An 18,290-nucleotide genomic window follows, 5' to 3' on the forward strand; every position below is an offset into this window, starting at 1 on the left:
TATTGAAAACCATTGCACACATTGAAGAAACTTACAGCTTTCACTGTTTGCTTGTGATCTTCAATTTTCACAGTGTTCTAGGCTATTCTGTTGTCATCATCAGCAAAACGATAACAAACCTTTTAAAGGAAATGGCAAATCATATTTTTTCTATCGTGGGGTGTTCTCTTAATTTTGCATTGTAGACATATTGAATATTATTTGTAATTATGCTTTTGATGAGAAGGTGAAAATACACAAGCATAATCCAGTTGTATTCACTATTCTAGTAACACCATTAGGATACATATTTCTGTTTAACTTTTTCTATTTAAAGTCTTCACTTATTCATGTAACATATGGGAATTAGATCTTCTAGATTCACATTTTGAAATCTTCCTTCGAGTATGTCTCGTTAATTGTGAAGCGGATGTAAACATTTCTGTAAAAATCCTGACTGAGCTTTTTCATGCTGCGTCAAACAACACTTCTCTTTATTCATGTCTTGACAATGTCCATAGCAGTGATACAGAGCCAGACATTTCCTGTGAGAGTGGGCACAGCCAGTGTATGGCCTCTGAATCACACGTGAGTAACCTTCCAGCTGTGAGACTGTCCTCCACATGCCACAGCCTGCCATGGGGAGGTGTTAAAAGAAGCTCACCTGGGGGATGTTGAGCAGAAACATCAGGTGTAGCCGGCCTGATCAGCCTGTTAGTTTGATTGTACTTATATGAGAATTTTGATCTACTTAATTCCCGTTCGATTTTCTGTGACAATGATGAGCAGTTGGATATTTCTGTGTGGACTTTCTCTTTGTACCTGGTCGTCTATCCAAGGAACCTACAGATATGGAGGATGTGAGTGTCTACTAACTTTTTACCTAATGAACAATATCAAAATCCTAAATTGTAGTTATGTCTGCATTTATAATCAGCCTTCAGCATTTTAAAATTGGTTGTTGCTTTTGAATTGGGGACATTAATTTAGAATTATTTGACCTCTTTCACACTCGGAGGATAGGAGGTAGCCGACAGAACACAATTTTAGCTAATTGGGCTACCTGCAGCAGTTGTGTTCCTGTAAATCTGTGTTTGTGTATTCTGTCTTTGTAGCTAAAGTAGAAATAAAAATTACACTTTTGATCTAAGGATATTTACCACAGGTATGCTTTTAGGGGAAAGGGGGTTTATGATTTTAAGAAACATGATTGTACTACCGAGTTACATAACTATACTACCATATTACATAACCATACTACTATATTGCTATACTATAGTCTATGAAGGTCTCCGCAGATCTTGATATTAAACTGGATGTTTACTTGTAGTACTCTTAGCAAAGATACATCCTCAACACTTTCCTTACTGTGTGGTGCGGTGGTAAATGTATCCAAAGTGACTTAGCCATGCGCCATACAAAAACTTAGCCATACAATTTACATATGGGTGGTCCCGGAAATCGAACCCACTATCCTGGTGCAAGCACTATGCTCTACCAATGGTGCTACAGAGGACCACCTGTGATAATTTGCTGAGTTTAGAATTGTAATTTTTTTTTTTTTTTTACTTTTGGACAACGATACTGACCTGGAAGGCTTGAGTCACTGCATTATTGATGGCTCTTCCCCAAATGGCAGCCTATTCCTTAGTGCACTACTCTGAGTCCCACACAGTAGTGCACTATATAGAAACAGGGTGCCATTTGGGACACAGACAATAACTCATGTCTCCTCTTAGGGCATGACGACTTGATGTTCTGAGCTCTGTACCTTTCTATATTACCCCATCGACAAAAACAGCTACAAGCTGCAGCCTGTCATTATCACAGGAACTCCTCAGAGTTATCATTTAGTGTGCGAAAGGAGAATTTGATATCCTCAGGCTAATTTATGCTTGGTAAAATGGTCATCAAATAATTGATGACAGACAGTATGTGTTGACTATGATTGTACAAAACATTACCAAAGAAAACAGACAGATATTTGCTTGATTGCAAACAGTGTGTTGCCCACAGTGGGTGTGCTTGATATCAGAGTGAGAATCTTTCGTCTCTCATCGCTTGGGAATGAGGTATTATGAGATCTGGGTCTGCTGACAGTGGTTTAAACTTCACACCACTGTGAAAAAAGACAGGCTATGCAATTCCCAACCCCTCCTTACATTGTATAAAGATAATAGCCTACATAATTATACATTTTTTCTGTGTTGACTGTCAAAGGACTATACTTAACTCTTCATGGTCAAGAAGATTTGTGAGGGGAAGACTGTTTATCCCATAGCCTGAACAAATACACCCAAATTTAATGTTTTATGATTTTAGAAGGTCAGATCTCATCTAAAACACAGTTTTCAATTCACAAATGTCCCAACAATGTATATTTCACCCCTGTAGCAGACATCTGTAAATGCAATGGAAAGTCACGTTATTGCTTGCCTGACTCTGGGGGCCTCCATTGTGTGGACTGCCAAGACAACACTGAGGGAAGGCATTGTGAGAGGTGCAAGGAGGGATTCCACCACCAGAGGGCAGGAGACAGTTGTGTGCCGTGTAACTGCAGCTCAATAGGTGAGTGAACAGAACAGGATGGAGCAAGAAATGATAACCATACCTGGGCCTGTATTCAGAAGCGTCTCCAAATATGAGTCCTGATCTAGGGACAGTTTAGCCTTTTAGATCATAATGAGTAAAATGACACGGGTAGAGGGACCTGATACTAGATCAGTAGTCCTTCTCTGAGACTCGATGAATACAACTCCTGGTATATTTGATAGTGGTTTCCCAGATGTCCAAGAGGTGAGGTGATGTATGGTGTTTCTTCCAGGTTCTGTAGGCGCACACTGTGACAGTAGAGGACGCTGCAGCTGTAGAGCGGGAACACAGGGGGAGAAATGTGACCGGTGTCAGAATGGAACACCTATCAGCTCAAATGGCTGTGCTGCTAATGGGTAAAACTTTTTATCCACACTGTGTATTCCCTTAACTAAACCTTAATGTTGAGCTTTGGATTAGACAGATGACTGACTATTAAATGTGTTCATGTATTTCTTGTGCAGTGGCCAGCTCACTGACAACTCAGTGACAGCTCAATCTCTACCTTGCTTTTGCTATGGACACTCGACGGAGTGCTCCACAGCCAAGGGATACTCCGTTCACACGGTCACCTCAACCTTTGACAATGGTAGGTTTACACCCATTCAGCTGATCAGAACATAAACAGCAGTAATATAGTTCATTTGGTTTAGTATCAGTAGGTTAAATGTCTGCCAATCTTCTGTTTTTCAGGGCCAGAGGGGTGGCGAGCTGCCACTGTTCACGGTGTGACCCCGTCTCAAGTCCACTTCCGCTGGTCCCCCACTCATCATGACATTGAGGTCATCTCCAAAGACATCCTGCCTGTTTACCTCTATGCCCCTGGTGAGAGCTGCTCTCTCTGCTCCCTGCTCTTAATATTGATCCCTCACTGCCTTCCTTAGGAGAAACTGCACTACTTTTGACCATAGGGCTCTGGTCAAAAGTAGTGCACTATATTGAAAATAGGGTGCCATTTGGACGCACCCTATGCTTTTTCCCAACAAACAAAAAAACAAAGGGTGCAGGTATGAAAGTATGCAATATTATAGTGAGTACTGGATGTGTTACACCACACGCCTCACCATACAGTCACCATTCATCTATTAATAATCTGGTTTTCTGTCTTATTTTGTGATGACTAGACTCTTACCTGGGCAACCAGGAGCTGAGCTACGGTCAGAACCTGTCCTTCTCCCTGAGGCTGGACCGAGGGATTCGCCATCCGTCCATGGCTGATGTGGTGCTGGAGGGATCTGGGCTGAGCGTGGCAGCTTCCCTGGGAGACCTGAGGACCATCGTTCCCAGTGGACAGAAGATTACTTACACATTCAGGTTGGAATCAGCCAGAGCACTGTGCTAGACAGATAAGCTTGATTTTAGCTTTAGGCAAAATGTAACGTTATAAACCTTTTTTAAACTATTGTTCCCTGAAGGAAGGAAACAAGATAAAACACACAGCTATGGGGTCTCGCGAGAGCGATAGCGTATTCCCGTAGCTGTGTATTCCCGTAGCTGTGTATCCCCGTAGCTATGGGTTGTACCAAGTGTACTGACAGTCTCAGGGCAGGTACAAACATAATTTAATCTGCGGGAGATAAGTATGCAGGTGTGGTGGATAGTGAGATGGATGCCAAAGACATAAAAATTGAGAAACATTAGAGACGATTTCACATCGTGGATGTGAAGGGGTCACTGTTTATCTCACTCAGCTGGATGTAAACGCTTAATAACAGTTAGTAAGCCAGAGGGTCATCTGCTTGTCTGATTCAAATTAATTCAAATTAAGTGGAAAATGGCTAGTTGCCAAGCAGTTTATCTCTAAATGGTCAGATCCAATCCTGTCTAATACAACAAACTGTACTATACCATTACTGGGGTCAATTCGAGTTGAATGCAGTAATTTCCGAAAGTGATTTCAATTGAACAAAAACTAAAAATGTAAAAATGTTTTAAATAAATAGATTATACTCCTCAGTTTATTGAGAAGTCATCGACCATACACCACATTATTGTGACCAATATAGTAGCCTAATGCACACTGTGTTTTGTTTCCATATTTATTCTCATATTCATCATATCTACATAATAATTGCAGGAATAATTACACCGTAGCAAGGACAAGGTGGTGTAAAGTGTGACTGTGAAATACATAAGTATAATACTCATGTTTCCTCAGGCTTTGTGAATCTGTGCACATCTTCGGTAAACATGCTGTGTCTTTCATTCTCAGACTGGATGAGCAACAGGGCAGTGAATGGAGGCCCCACCTTTCATCTTTCCAGTTTCAAACACTCCTCCACAATCTGACTGACATTAAAATCCGTGGGACATTTGGAGAAAATGGTAAGTACTTAATTTTGTATCCCTCAGACTATAAGATTGGTTACTGTGTACATCAACAGATCCTTGGTGTTACTTCTTCTCCTGCATATGTTGTAAATAAGTACTTTGGAACCGGTTTAAATCTCATTTATTTTAGTTTTTTTTTTATGTGATCTTTATAAATAAGTAGTACACATTGTCATCACATTGCCTTGTCTTCATCTTTTGTCAGTCATTCAATGAAAAGCAATGCCTTACTGTCCTCTAGGGCGTGGTTACCTTGACGACGTGCGCATGGAGTCTGCCCGTCGAGGTGCCGGGTCCCCAGCTGCATGGGTACAGAAATGTAGCTGCCCAGTGGGATATGAGGGCCAGTTTTGTGAGAAGTGTGCTGCAGGGTATAAAAGAAGTTTGCCAAGCAAAGGTCCATACAGCTCCTGTGAGCCCTGCAGCTGTAGAGGAGGAAGCTGTGACTCTGAAACAGGTCGGTGACATTTGAACTTTGTCCAAGTGTTACTGTATGTTTGTCTTAATAGATTTAGTTATTTTGTTGTTAATGATGAGATTTGGGACAGACCTCATTTTGCAATATGCACTTCCCTGGATAAATTATAGTTATAGACATGTTCAAATCAATTATTGAAATATAATGTTCATTCGTTGTGAAAATGAATTTGAACATGCCCAAAAATATGTGATTTTGTGTTGTTGTTCCACAGGAGACTGTTACTCTGCAGATGAGACCCCTGGTCGCCAGATCTGCCCACCAGGGTACTATAATGATCCTGCCCAGCCACAGTCTTGTCAGAAGTGTCCCTGTCCCAATGGAGGTGCCTGCTCTGTGAGCCCAGGTTCCCTGGAGGTCAAGTGTGACCTCTGTCCACCTGGCACCACTGGTGAGTCATAGTCACAAATGGCATCCTATTCCCTAGATTGTCCACTTGGGTCCTGGTCAAAAGTAGTGCACTATATAGGGAATAGGGTACTATTTGGGACACAACCACTGTCACAGACCATGTCTGTTAGATGGGATAGACTATTAGGGCACTGATCTTTTAATGACAGCTATTTGCATATTTTATATATATACTGCATATACAGTACCAGTCAAAAGTTTGGAAACACCTACTCATTCCAAAATAGGCAAATCTGGGTCTTTCTTTCCTGTTGTGGTCCTCATGAGAGCCAGTTTCATCATAGTGCTTGATGGGTTTTGCAACTGCACTTGAAGAGACTTTCAAAGTTCTTGAAATGTTCCTCAGACTGACCTTCATGTCTTAAAGTAATGATGGACTGTCGTTTCTCTTTGCTTATTTGAGCTGTTCTTGCCATGATATGGACTTGGTCTTTTACCAAATAGGGCTATCTTCTTTATACCACCCCTACCTTGTCACAACACAGCTGATTGGCTCAAATGCATTAAGAAGGAAATAAATTCTACAAATTAACTTTTAACAAGCCTCATGAAGCCGGTTGAGAGAATTCAAGAGTGTGCAAAGCTGTCGTCAAGGCAAAGGGTGGCTACTTTGAGGAAACTCAAATATAGAATATATTTTTATTTGTTTAACACTTTGTTGGGGTACTACATGATTCCATATGTGTTATTTCATAGTTTTGATGTTGTCACTATTATTCTACAATGTAGAAAATAGTAAAAATAAAGAAAATCCCTTGAATGAGTGGATGTGTCCTAACTTTTGACTGGCACTGTGTGTGTGTGTGTGTGTGTGTGTGTGTGTGTGTGTGTGTGTGTGTGTGTGTGTGTGTGTGTGTGTGTGTGTGTGTGTGTGTGTGTGCGCGCGTATATATTTATTATATATATTTTTTTTCATGTTGTACCTACCTCTTCCTCCCTCCTCACTCTCAACAGGCTCACATTGCCACACCTGCCAGGATGGTTTCTATGGCGATCCCTTGGGTGAAGATGGTATCCAGAGGCCTTGTCGGCGCTGCCAGTGCAACGGACACATGGACCCGAACACTGTCCGTAGTTGTGACCCACAGACAGGGCAGTGCCTGAAATGCCTAAAGCATACCACTGGCTTCTTCTGTGAGAGCTGTCTGGAGGGCTATCACCACAGCATGCCATCAGAGGCATGCAAACGTAAGGACAGCACCTTGTTCGCACCCCATATCCAGCTCCTTCACACTTAGACACGTGACACATAGCTCCTCCTTTAGATTCCAACAGTTAAATATTGTCTACAATTTTATATACATTTTAACAATTGTTTTCATTTTGCATTCTAGCTTGTGGCTGCAATTCTCAGGGCTCTCTGTACAACAAATGCAGTGACCAGGGCCAGTGTTCTTGCAGAGAAGGCTTTGAGGGTCTGAAGTGCCAGCGTTCCGCGTGTCCCTCCTGCTTCAACCTTGTCAAGACTGAGGTAAAACCCACTGGGATTATTTGATCAATGCCTCGTCTTTCCATTGAGGTCAAACATGTCACAGTGCTCTCTCCAATGCTTAAATGGCAGCGCTTGGTGTTCATCCCTAATGGCACCCTAATCCCTATATACAGGCCTTGGGAATAGGATGCTGTTTGAGACGCAGACACAATAACTGGACCAGAAATTAGGCTACAGCAGGCATATTTGTCCTGGCTCACCCAGTCGCTGATTCAACATCCTTATACAGTAGCTTAGTGGGTTAACGAAGGAATAGTTGGAATTTTGTTACGAAAGGAAGAGGTTTACAGAGTTGTGATCTTGCATCAGTATTTCTTACAAGATTCCTCTCAGTACATGTAGCCTACTACCACCTGGGAGGGGAAAGTACTTACCAGATAAATGAAAGAGTTGTGTTGGTGTGCAAATGCCACGTAATCTGGAGCTGCTGGCTTTGCTTCCCAAATGGCACCCTATTCCATATATAGTGCACTACTTTTGACCAGAACCCTACTAAATAGGGAATAGGGTGACATTTGGGGTGCCCCCTATCCTCAGGATGTAGTGTGGGAGGAGGAATTACTAGGAGCACTATGTGAAGCATTGAAACACAATAGTTAACCTTTGAAGTTATGTCATTATCATAACGAAAACCTTGCAGGGTTTGAATTTACTGCTCCATCTCACAAATCAAAATCAAATCAAATGTATTTATATAGCCCTTCGTACATCAGCTGATATCTCAAAGTGCTGTACAGAAACCCAGCCTAAAACACCAAACAGCAAGCAATGCAGGTGTAGAAGCACGGTGGCTAGGAAAAACTCCCTAGAAAGGCCAAAACCTAGGAAGAAACCTAGAGAGGAACCAGGCTATGTGGGGTGGCCAGTCCTCTTCTGGCTGTGCCGGGTGGAGATTATAACAGAACATGGCCAAGATGTTCAAATGTTCATAAATGACTAGCATGGTCAAATAATAATAATCACAGTCAGAACAGTTGAGACTGGAGCAGCAGCACAGCCAGGTGGACTGGGGACAGCAAGGAGTCATCATGCCAGGTAGTCCTGAGGCATGGTCCGAGGGCTCAGGTCCTCCGAGAGAGAGAAAGAAAGAGAGAATTAGAGAGAGCATACTTAAATTCACACAGGACACCGAATAGGACAGGAGAAGTACTCCAGATATAACAAACTGACCCTAGCCCCCCAACGCATAAATACTGGAGGCTGAGACAGGAGGGGTCAGGAGACACTGTGGCCCCATCCGATGATACCCCCGGACAGGGCCAAACAGGAAGGATATAACCCCATCCACTTTGCCAAAGCACAGCCCCCACACCACTAGAGGGATATCTCACACTTGCTTCTAATTACACATTCTGAATGTACTATCTTGTCCTACGGTATTAGTAATGCAGAGGTGTGCGTGTGTGTGTGTATATATACAGTGCCTTTCGAAAGTATTCGGCCCCCTTGAACTTTGCGACCTTTTGCCACATTTCAGGCTTCAAACATAAAGATATAAAACTGTATTTTTTTGTGAAGAATCAACAACAAGTGGGACACAATCATGAAGTGGAACGACATTTATTGGATATTTCAAACTTTTTTAACAAATCAAAAACTGAAAAATTGGGCGTGCAAAATTATTCAGCCCCCTTAAGTTAATACTTTGTAGCGCCACCTTTTGCTGCGATTACAGCTGTAAGTCGCTTGGGGTATGTCTCTATCAGTTTTGCACATCGAGAGACTGACATTTTTTCCCATTCCTCCTTGCAAAACAGCTCGAGCTCAGTGAGGTTGGATGGAGAGCATTTGTGAACAGCAGTTTTCAGTTCTTTCCACAGATTCTCGATTGGATTCAGGTCTGGACTTTGACTTGGCCATTGTAACACCTGGATATGTTTATTTTTGAACCATTCCATTGTAGATTTTGCTTTATGTTTTGGATCATTGTCTTGTTGGAAGACAAATCTCCGTCCCAGTCTCAGGTCTTTTGCAGACTCCATCAGGTTTTCTTCCAGAATGGTCCTGTATTTGGCTCCATCCATCTTCCCAACAATTTTAACCATCTTCCCTGTCCCTGCTGAAGAAAAGCAGGCCCAAACCATGATGCTGCCACCACCATGTTTGACAGTGGGGATGGTGTGTTCAGGGTGATGAGCTGTGTTGCTTTTACGCCAAACATAACGTTTTGCATTGTTGCCAAAAAGTTCAATTTTGGTTTCATCTGACCAGAGCACCTTCTTCCACATGTTTGGTGTGTCTCCCAAGTAGCTTGTGGCAAACTTTAAACGACACTTTGTATGGATATCTTTAAGAAATGGCTTTCTTCTTGCCACTCTTCCATAAAGGCCAGATTTGTGCAATATACGACTGATTGTTGTCCTATGGACAGAGTCTCCCACCTCAGCTGTAGATCTCTGCAGTTCATCCAGAGTGATCATGGGCCTCTTGGCTGCATCTCTGATCAGTCTTCTCCTTGTATGAGCTGAAAGTTTAGAGGGACGGCCAGGTCTTGGTAGATTTGCAGTGGTCTGATACTCCTTCCATTTCAATACTATCGCTTGCACAGTGCTCCTTGGGATGTTTAAAGCTTGGGAAATATTTTTGTATCCAAATCCGGCTTTAAACTTCTTCACAACAGTATCTCGGACCTGTCTGGTGTGTTCCTTGTTCTTCATGATGCTCTCTGCGCTTTTGACGGACCTCTGAGACTATCACAGTGCAGGTGCATTTATACGGAGACTTGATTACACACAGGTGGATTGTATTTATCATCATTAGTCATTTAGGTCAACATTGGATCATTCAGAGATCCTCACTGAACTTCTGGAGAGAGTTTGCTGCACTGAAAGTAAAGGGGCTGAATAATTTTGCACGCCCAATTTTTCAGTTTTTGATTTGTTAAAAAAGTTTGAAATATTCAATAAATGTCGTTCCACTTCATGATTGTGTCCCACTTGTTGTTGATTCTTCACAAAAAAATACAGTTTTATATCTTTATGTTTGAAGCCTGAAATGTGGCAAAAGGTCGCAAAGTTCAAGTGGGCCGAATACTTTCGCAAGGCACTGTATATATATATATATATGTGTGTGTGTGTGTGTGTGTATGTATATATATATATATATATTTATTTATATATATATATATATATATATATATATATATATATATATATATATATATATATATTTATATATTTATTTATTTATTTATTTATTTATTTATTTATTTATATATATATATATATATTTATATATATTTATTTATATATATTTATTTATATATATTTATTTATATATATATATATTTATTTATATTTATTTATATATATTTATTTATATATATATATATATATATTTATTTTATATATATATATATATATTATTATTATTATTATTATTATTATTTTTATTTTTTTGTCAATCTTTAATTAATGTCGCTAACCCAGAGCCAAATCTTTTGTGAATGCTGGCCTCCAGCCAGCTAACTTTTTGAGGACTCCCTAAAAACACAGCACTTCAATACAGCTATGACCGGAAGTGACTTTTCATAGCAGGTTAGGAAATCATTTTTGCTAACCCTAGCCCTTTTTCTAACTTTAACCTAATTCTCCTAACCTGCTAAGTTAATTCTCCTAACCTGCTGCGTAAGTTATCCTAACGGGAAAAATCACTTCCGGTCGTAGCTGTATCAAAGTGCCATGTTATTGGGGAATGTCATATTTTTGTTTATCACCAGAGATGAACCTTTCATAAGCTCTTTTTAAAGCTTTCCTATCCCGTTGGTTCATGTGTTGCAGATGGAGGGGTATAGTCGTAAACTACGAGAGATAGAAACTCTGTTTACGGGCATGGAGAGTGGCAGTCTACCAGTTAACGATGCCCAGATGGAGAAAGCCATCAGAACAGCAGAGGACATAGTCACAGACCTGCAGAGAAATGCACAGACACTCTCTGGTAAGTCATTCATAACTGGTTATACAACATAGATAGTGTCAGAGGATCACTCATTTGCTAATGAATCAACATATATTAAAACAATTCAGGATGGTTATCAGGCATCTGAAACATGGTGAAGCAATGTCCATGCACTGTATCTCTGTCATACCCCAATGTATCACACTCAGTTTGTGAAGCAATTGGTTTAGAAAGTGCAATGCAGATCTCATGTTGGTGGTTTGTTTTGTTCTATTGAATAGAATCAGAGAAAGACTTACAGGCCCGGCTCTCAGACATCAGTGCAACCCAGCTGAGTGAAGGCAGAGACATCCAGGCGATCTCCAACACCGTTGACAACATCAAGCTGCAGGACCAGAAGTACCAACGACAGGTATCTGATGTCCAGACACTCATCAGTGATGTGCGGCGCAAACTTGAAGAGGCAAGATTCAACATCAAACAAGCTGTGAGTAGTGCAGTAGTATTCTACTCTGTAGTATTCTACTTTTGTCACTGATGTCATTGTCATCAAATAAGGAGAGAGTAAAGGACAGATGAATATATCCAAATGTATGCTTGTTAATAATCCATTTCATTAGTGTTTACCTTCCACCCCCATGTTAGGAATTCCCCTTAGGTGATGCAGGGGTGGGCACGGACACCCTCTCTTCTCTGGTTCAGAGAGCAACAGACCTGGCTGAAAAGTTAGTACTGCACCCCTCCATGTCACATTTATACAGACTGGAATATCCCATGTTAGAAAATGACTTGTGGTGCTCTGAATAACTATGTTGTGACTGTTTATTAGACAGCAGAGCAAATCGGAGACAGTGGAGAAGACAGCTAACGGTGCCCTTGCAAAGTCAGAGAAGTCCCTGGCACTCATGAGATCGGTCATGACAGGGGAAAACAAGATCAAGGAGCTTATCAGTGATCTTAAAACCAAGTAAGAAACTCATGTCTTCGTACATTAAGATACCCATGATCTCCTGTGAAAATACAGTAGACGATATATCCTCTACTAACAGCCATGTAATGATCTGCATAATAACATAGTTGATGAACCGTTGTTGTTAGATTGATGAGATGAACCCTTGAATTTTTCTCTGGTCAGATATGATGAGAACTCAGCCCAGGTGAAGGCCATGGAGAGCCTGGCTACTCGCCTGAGCAGCTCTGCCCGAGATGAGAGCAGGATGGCAACTGACACTCTGGAGCAGATAGCCTCCCTGGAGCCAGGAATCCCTCGTCCTCTCAAGGTACTGAGCAGAGCAGGCCTCTCATCAGGCTCATTTCTCTCTGGTCTCTATTTGGTGACCACTTTCAGGTCAAGTCTTCTGAGATACCTTAATCATAATAAACATACATTGATAGTTAGTGTCTGGGTCCTGGAAATGAAGGAGATAAAGACATTCAATTTCAACACCTTTCACTATGAACGCCTTTCACTATGAACAACTATTGGCAGCTGAACCTGTCTCAAGGCATGTCTGTCAAGCTAGATCTCTAAATCGTTTCCTTGCTAAGCTACATTTAAACACAACAAAGGAATTAATGATCAAGAACATGAGTCAGCAAAAAATGCATGGTGGGACGACCTAATTAAAACCTGGCTGGTGAGGAATCTAGGGCAGTTCCCCACAGATTTGTGAGCATATGTAATTACACTTGCACAACACACTGAGTCTGACTGAGCTTATTTTTCTGGCAGAAGGACATTGACAGTGTGTTGGCTAAATTGGATGGCCTGAGAGAACGGGTGGAGAAGAACCTAACAGCGTACCAGGCACTGCAAGAGGACACCCAGGAGGACAAAGCCGCAGTAGAGGATCTTCTGGCCCAGGGGAAGGCAGCTCAACAGGTACACTAGAGGCCTTTCACTACTAACTTGTCATCATTTAGACATCTTTCTGTGTAGGATTGGTAGTATATTAAATAGTATTACTTATATTCCAACCTCAAAGGTTTCTGAGAACTGTTGTCATGTAACCTCTGAAATTCACTGTTAGATTATCCAACTGAACTATTTCAAAAGTGTCACTAATGACTTCACTAAACCTTATGAATGGTAATAACTGACACAATGTTGATTGTTGGTGTTTCTCCCCTACAGAAATATGACCAGCTTCTTGGCAGAGCAAATCATGCGAAGGCTGACACAGAACTGGCCCTGAAGGATATCACAGATAATATTGATGGGGTGGATAATGTACTGGAGATGCTAAGAGGTATGAAAAGCCTTTCATATTTCTATAGGTATCATTCCCACTACAGCACAGTATAAATAGGAAAAAACTATCAGCATTATATCTGACAAGGCTGGCCCATATATTAGAAAAGCACAGTCACACAGCAACTGTAATTATGTCTGAGCTTTTACTATTGAGTGTACAAAACATGAAGGACACCTGCTCTTTCCATGATATAGACTGACCAAGTGAATCCAGTTGAAAGCTATAATCCATTATGGATGTCACTTGTTAAATCCACTTCAACCAGTGTAGATGAAGGGAGGACATAAACATTCAAACATAAAGATATAAAACTGTATTTTTTTGTGAAGAATCAACAACAAGTGGGACACAATCATGAAGTGGAACGACATTTATTGGATATTTCAAACTTTTTTAACAAATCAAAAACTGAAAAATTGGGCGTGCAAAATTATTCAGCCCCCTTAAGTTAATACTTTGTAGTGCCACCTTTTGCTGCGATTACAGCTGTAAGTCGCTTGGGGTATGTCTCTATCAGCTTTGCACATCGAGAGACTGACATTTTTTCCCATTCCTCCTTGCAAAACAGCTCGAGCTCAGTGAGGTTGGATGGAGAGCATTTGTGAACAGCAGTTTTCAGTTCTTTCCACAGATTCTCGATTGGATTCAGGTCTGGACTTTGACTTGGCCATTCTAACACCTGGATATGTTTATTTTTGAACCATTCCATTGTAGATTTTGCTTTATGTTTTGGATCATTGTCTTGTTGGAAGACAAATCTCCGTCCCAGTCTCAGGTCTTTTGCAGAATCCATCAGGTTTTCTTCCAGAATGGTCCTGTATTTGGCTCCATCCATCTTCCCATCAATTTTAACCATCTTCCCTGTCCCTGCTGAAGAAAAGCAGGCCCAAACCATGATGCTGCCACCACCATGTTTGACAGTGGGGATGGTGTGTTCAGCTGTGTTGCTTTTACGCCAAACATAACGTTTTGCATTGTTGCCAAAAAGTTCAATTTTGGTTTAATCTGACCAGAGCACCTTCTTCCACATGTTTGGTGTGTCTCCCAGGTGGCTTGTGGCAAACTTTAAACAACACTTTTTATGGATATCTTTAAGAAATGGCTTTCTTCTTGCCACTCTTCCATAAAGGCCAGATTTGTGCAATATACGACTGATTGTTGTCCTATGGACAGAGTCTCCCACCTCAGCTGTAGATCTCTGCAGTTCATCCAGAGTGATCATGGGCCTCTTGGCTGCATCACTGATCAGTCTTCTCCTTGTATGAGCTGAAAGTTTAGAGGGACGGCCAGGTCTTGGTAGATTTGCAGTGGTCTGATACTCCTTCCATTTCAATATTATCGCTTGCACAGTGCTCCTTGGGATGTTTAAAGCTTGGGAAATCTTTTTGTATCCAAATCCGGCTTTAAACTTCTTCACAACAGTATCTCGGACCTGCCTGGTGTGTTCCTTGTTCTTCATGATGCTCTCTGCGCTTTTAACGGACCTCTGAGACTATCACAGTGCAGGTGCATTTATACGGAGACTTGATTACACACAGGTGGATTGTATTTATCATCATTAGTCATTTAGGTCAACATTGGATCATTCAGAGATCCTCACTGAACTTCTGGAGAGAGTTTGCTGCACTGAAAGTAAAGGGGCTGAATAATTTTGCACGCCCAATTTTTCAGTTTTTGATTTGTTAAAATAGTTTGAAATATCCAATAAATGTCGTTCCACTTCATGATTGTGTCCCACCTGTTGTTGATTCTTCACAAAAAATACAGTTTTATATCTTTATGTTTGAAGCCTGAAATGTGGCAAAAGGTCGCAAAGTTCAAGTGGGCCGAATACTTTCGCAAGGCACTGTAAGTGCCTTTGAACGGGTTACGGTAGTAGGTGCCAGGTCAAGTGCACTAGTTTGTGTCAAAAACTACAACACTGCTGGGTTTTTTCACGCTCAACATTTTCCCAAGTGTATTAAGAATGGTTCACCACCCAAACGACATCCAGCCAATTTGACACAACTGTGGGAAGCATTGGAGTCAACATGGGCCAGCATCCCTGTGCAGCGCTTTTGACTCCTTGTAGAGTCCATGCCCCGACAAATTGAGGCTGTTCTGAGGGCAAAAGGGGGTGCACCTCAATATTAGTAAGGTGTCCTTTATTTTTTGTGCACTCACTGTATTTCTCAGTTTAATTAATAATGATTTACTTCAGCACTACCGGCAGTTACAGTAGGTGAAAATGAATCATTCAAATTTTGTTTTACTTTTCACCAAATACAATGATTCTCTCATCTAGAAAGCATTTAACATATTTATGACATACTATCTACGACATAGCAGGGTAGATATATTTAAATAATCATTGTAAATAATGATACACTATTCATAGGTTGCACCTCCGTCACATCATTTCATTGCTATGAATGTTCTCCGAGCTGCGCTCTACCGGCGATGCAATAGTGGCGCCCTAAAGTCGTGATATGCCCAGTCATTCTGGATGGAAGCTAACGACTGTTTAGTCTAAATTACCATTACAATTGCCTGGAAATACGATGACATTGTTTAAGTAGTCAAATGTTTACTAGGAAACAACATTACCAGCAATATCATGTTGTCAAATTTACTTTAGACAGATGGCAATGTTGTTATTAACTAGCAAAGTTTGTAAAAAAAAAAAAAAGCTAGCAATACTAATGTTAGTTAGCTAAAATCCTCCCCTCAATCTTAGCTAACTAGCTGCATCTATACTGCGTCTAAAGTCAATCTGGTGACGTCAAAAGGTTGTCGTTCTAATTATTTGCTTCCTTTTGAATGGAATTGTATTTCCAAGGCACTGTAATGCACTTTTGCTGATGTCTCCATCAGCACTCATTGACAATGCATTGAGTAGAATTCATCAGTAGAAGGCATCAGTCCAAAACGAACGTTCAAAACAATATTGTGACGAAACATGTAACCCTTGAATAGACACACATGCCAGAAATCACTGATGCTTATGTCTGAGTCTCTTGTAATTATGCAGGGTTTGATGGCCAGATCAACAAGAACAAGGCATTGGCTGACGAGGCCATAAAGAAACTCCCTGGCATCAACGCCACCATTCATCAAGCTGTTGGCAACAACTCAGAGACCCTATTCATCATAGGCAGTGTGTCTGGAGACTACAATGATGCACTGGGCACTGTCAGCAGCCTGGAAGCTGTGGTCTCTCGACTGGAGGTACCTTAACCGACCCCTTCCTTTCAATAGAAATATCCAACTGGGGTTCATATGCTAATCCACAGCTTGTGCCTTTAGCTAGAAGCTCTAGAAGGAGAATGTAAGTTGGGCAAAACAATGAGGTTAATGTCTCGAGTCACTTACGCTTATGAGTCGATTTGATTCCAGACATGGCCTATTCACAACCAACATTTTAAGCTACCAGGCGTGATTCCAAATGTATTTTGCCAAGCATGCATGGAAACTTCGAGATGAGCTCATTTTACTTTGTTGATCTCCACAGGGAATGTCCGGCTCTTTACCAGTTCCTCCTGCTGGTCTGTTGAAGGACGCCACCAAGCTGAAAGAGGACATGCAGGGTCTGCAGAAGCAGGCAGTGGCCACTGTGGCCAAAGTGGCCGCAGAGAAGGCTAACGCTGAGATACAGAAAGACAGAGCAGCAGAGGTCCGTTTCAGTGCGATGCTCTCAGACATGACATGTTAAACCTAAACAAACCTGGGTCAATGTAAAGGATTGACGTGAAACACTCCAGTACACCAGTTCAGCACACACACATGGTTCTTAAAATAAATATATTTTTCCCAATTAAAGGTCTGTAATGCTTTGTAATGTTCTTTCCTCCTCAGGCTTCAATTGGAGCAACTGGTGCTTACAACAATGCCAAGCACACCAGAGACGCTGTGGGAGAAACACTCCTGGTCATCAATAACCTTCTGAGCATGATCGGTATGTTCCACTAACAACTACAAACAGCTAACTCGCACCAAACAAAATCACATGTTTTTTGTCTTATTGCCGCACCATCCCATCTTCATATGACCACTGTTTTATGACATTATTATGATGTTTGTTGGTGCTGACAATTGGTACTCTCCTAAAAGGTAAACCTGGCAGTGTGGACGAGGAGAGGCTAGGGGAGTTGGAGCAGTCCATCAACAGCGCTCGTGGCCAGGTCAACCTACAGCTCCAGCCTCGACTGCAGGACCTAGAAGGGAAGGAGGCCAGCCAGAGGACCAGGTTGACTGGCCTCAACCTAGATATCGATATGATCCTGGACGACATCAGGAACTTAGAGGACATACACGCGAACATCCCTAAGGGCTGCTTCAACTCCCCACCTATTGAGAGACCTTAATCCCCACTTATTGAGAGATCTAAGTTTACGTCCCAAATGGTACCCTATTCCCTATATAATGCACAACTTTTGACCAAGGTCCATAAGACTAGTCAAAAAAATAGGGCACAATATAGGGAATAGTGTTCCATTTGGGACTCAAATATATAGGGAATAAGGTGCCATTTGGGACACAGATTTAGTGTCTGAATGTAACATGGTATTATGTAAGAGAAAAGGAGTGTTTAACTAAATGTATGCATAACTGCCTGCAACAACAAAAAAATCTGTGAAATGTTCAAATACAAGGAGCAATATTTTGTCAATGGTAATGCGATATTTTCAGTGATCTACTAAGTGTTAAAAACAATGTATTTTCTGTTGTATTCTGTCAAATAAACTTCAATATTTATTCCTTAACAACACAAACCAGGTGCTACTAAATGCAACACACAATGTGGATGTGTTTCACGTGAGAGAAAAAAGCTATCCTTTTGCTTTTCAACTGAGGAAATGACTAATCATGTAAGCAA

The 18,290-nt window shown here is 41.2% G+C and overlaps 1 protein-coding gene across 1 annotated transcript; it reads left to right on the forward strand.

Annotated features, from left to right (window-relative positions):
• The first annotated feature begins 537 nt into the window (after nucleotides 1-537).
• On the forward strand, nucleotides 538-18,177 carry lamc2 (laminin, gamma 2). The gene is made up of 22 exons (XM_021589535.2): nucleotides 538-839; nucleotides 2,374-2,547; nucleotides 2,804-2,927; nucleotides 3,036-3,160; nucleotides 3,265-3,396; nucleotides 3,696-3,885; nucleotides 4,784-4,896; nucleotides 5,144-5,359; nucleotides 5,595-5,771; nucleotides 6,746-6,979; nucleotides 7,126-7,262; nucleotides 11,063-11,219; nucleotides 11,462-11,667; nucleotides 11,826-11,905; nucleotides 12,010-12,147; nucleotides 12,316-12,460; nucleotides 12,913-13,062; nucleotides 13,315-13,429; nucleotides 16,446-16,642; nucleotides 16,926-17,087; nucleotides 17,270-17,369; nucleotides 17,525-18,177. Exons 1-22 carry the CDS (start codon nucleotides 713-715, stop codon nucleotides 17,776-17,778), a joined length of 3,453 nt encoding a protein of 1,150 aa, XP_021445210.2. The 5' UTR covers nucleotides 538-712; the 3' UTR covers nucleotides 17,779-18,177.
• Nucleotides 18,178-18,290: the final 113 nt, after the last annotated feature.

Source organism: Oncorhynchus mykiss, chromosome 28 (assembly GCF_013265735.2).
Source record: "Oncorhynchus mykiss isolate Arlee chromosome 28, USDA_OmykA_1.1, whole genome shotgun sequence".
Classification (NCBI taxonomy): Eukaryota; Metazoa; Chordata; class Actinopteri; order Salmoniformes; family Salmonidae; genus Oncorhynchus; species Oncorhynchus mykiss.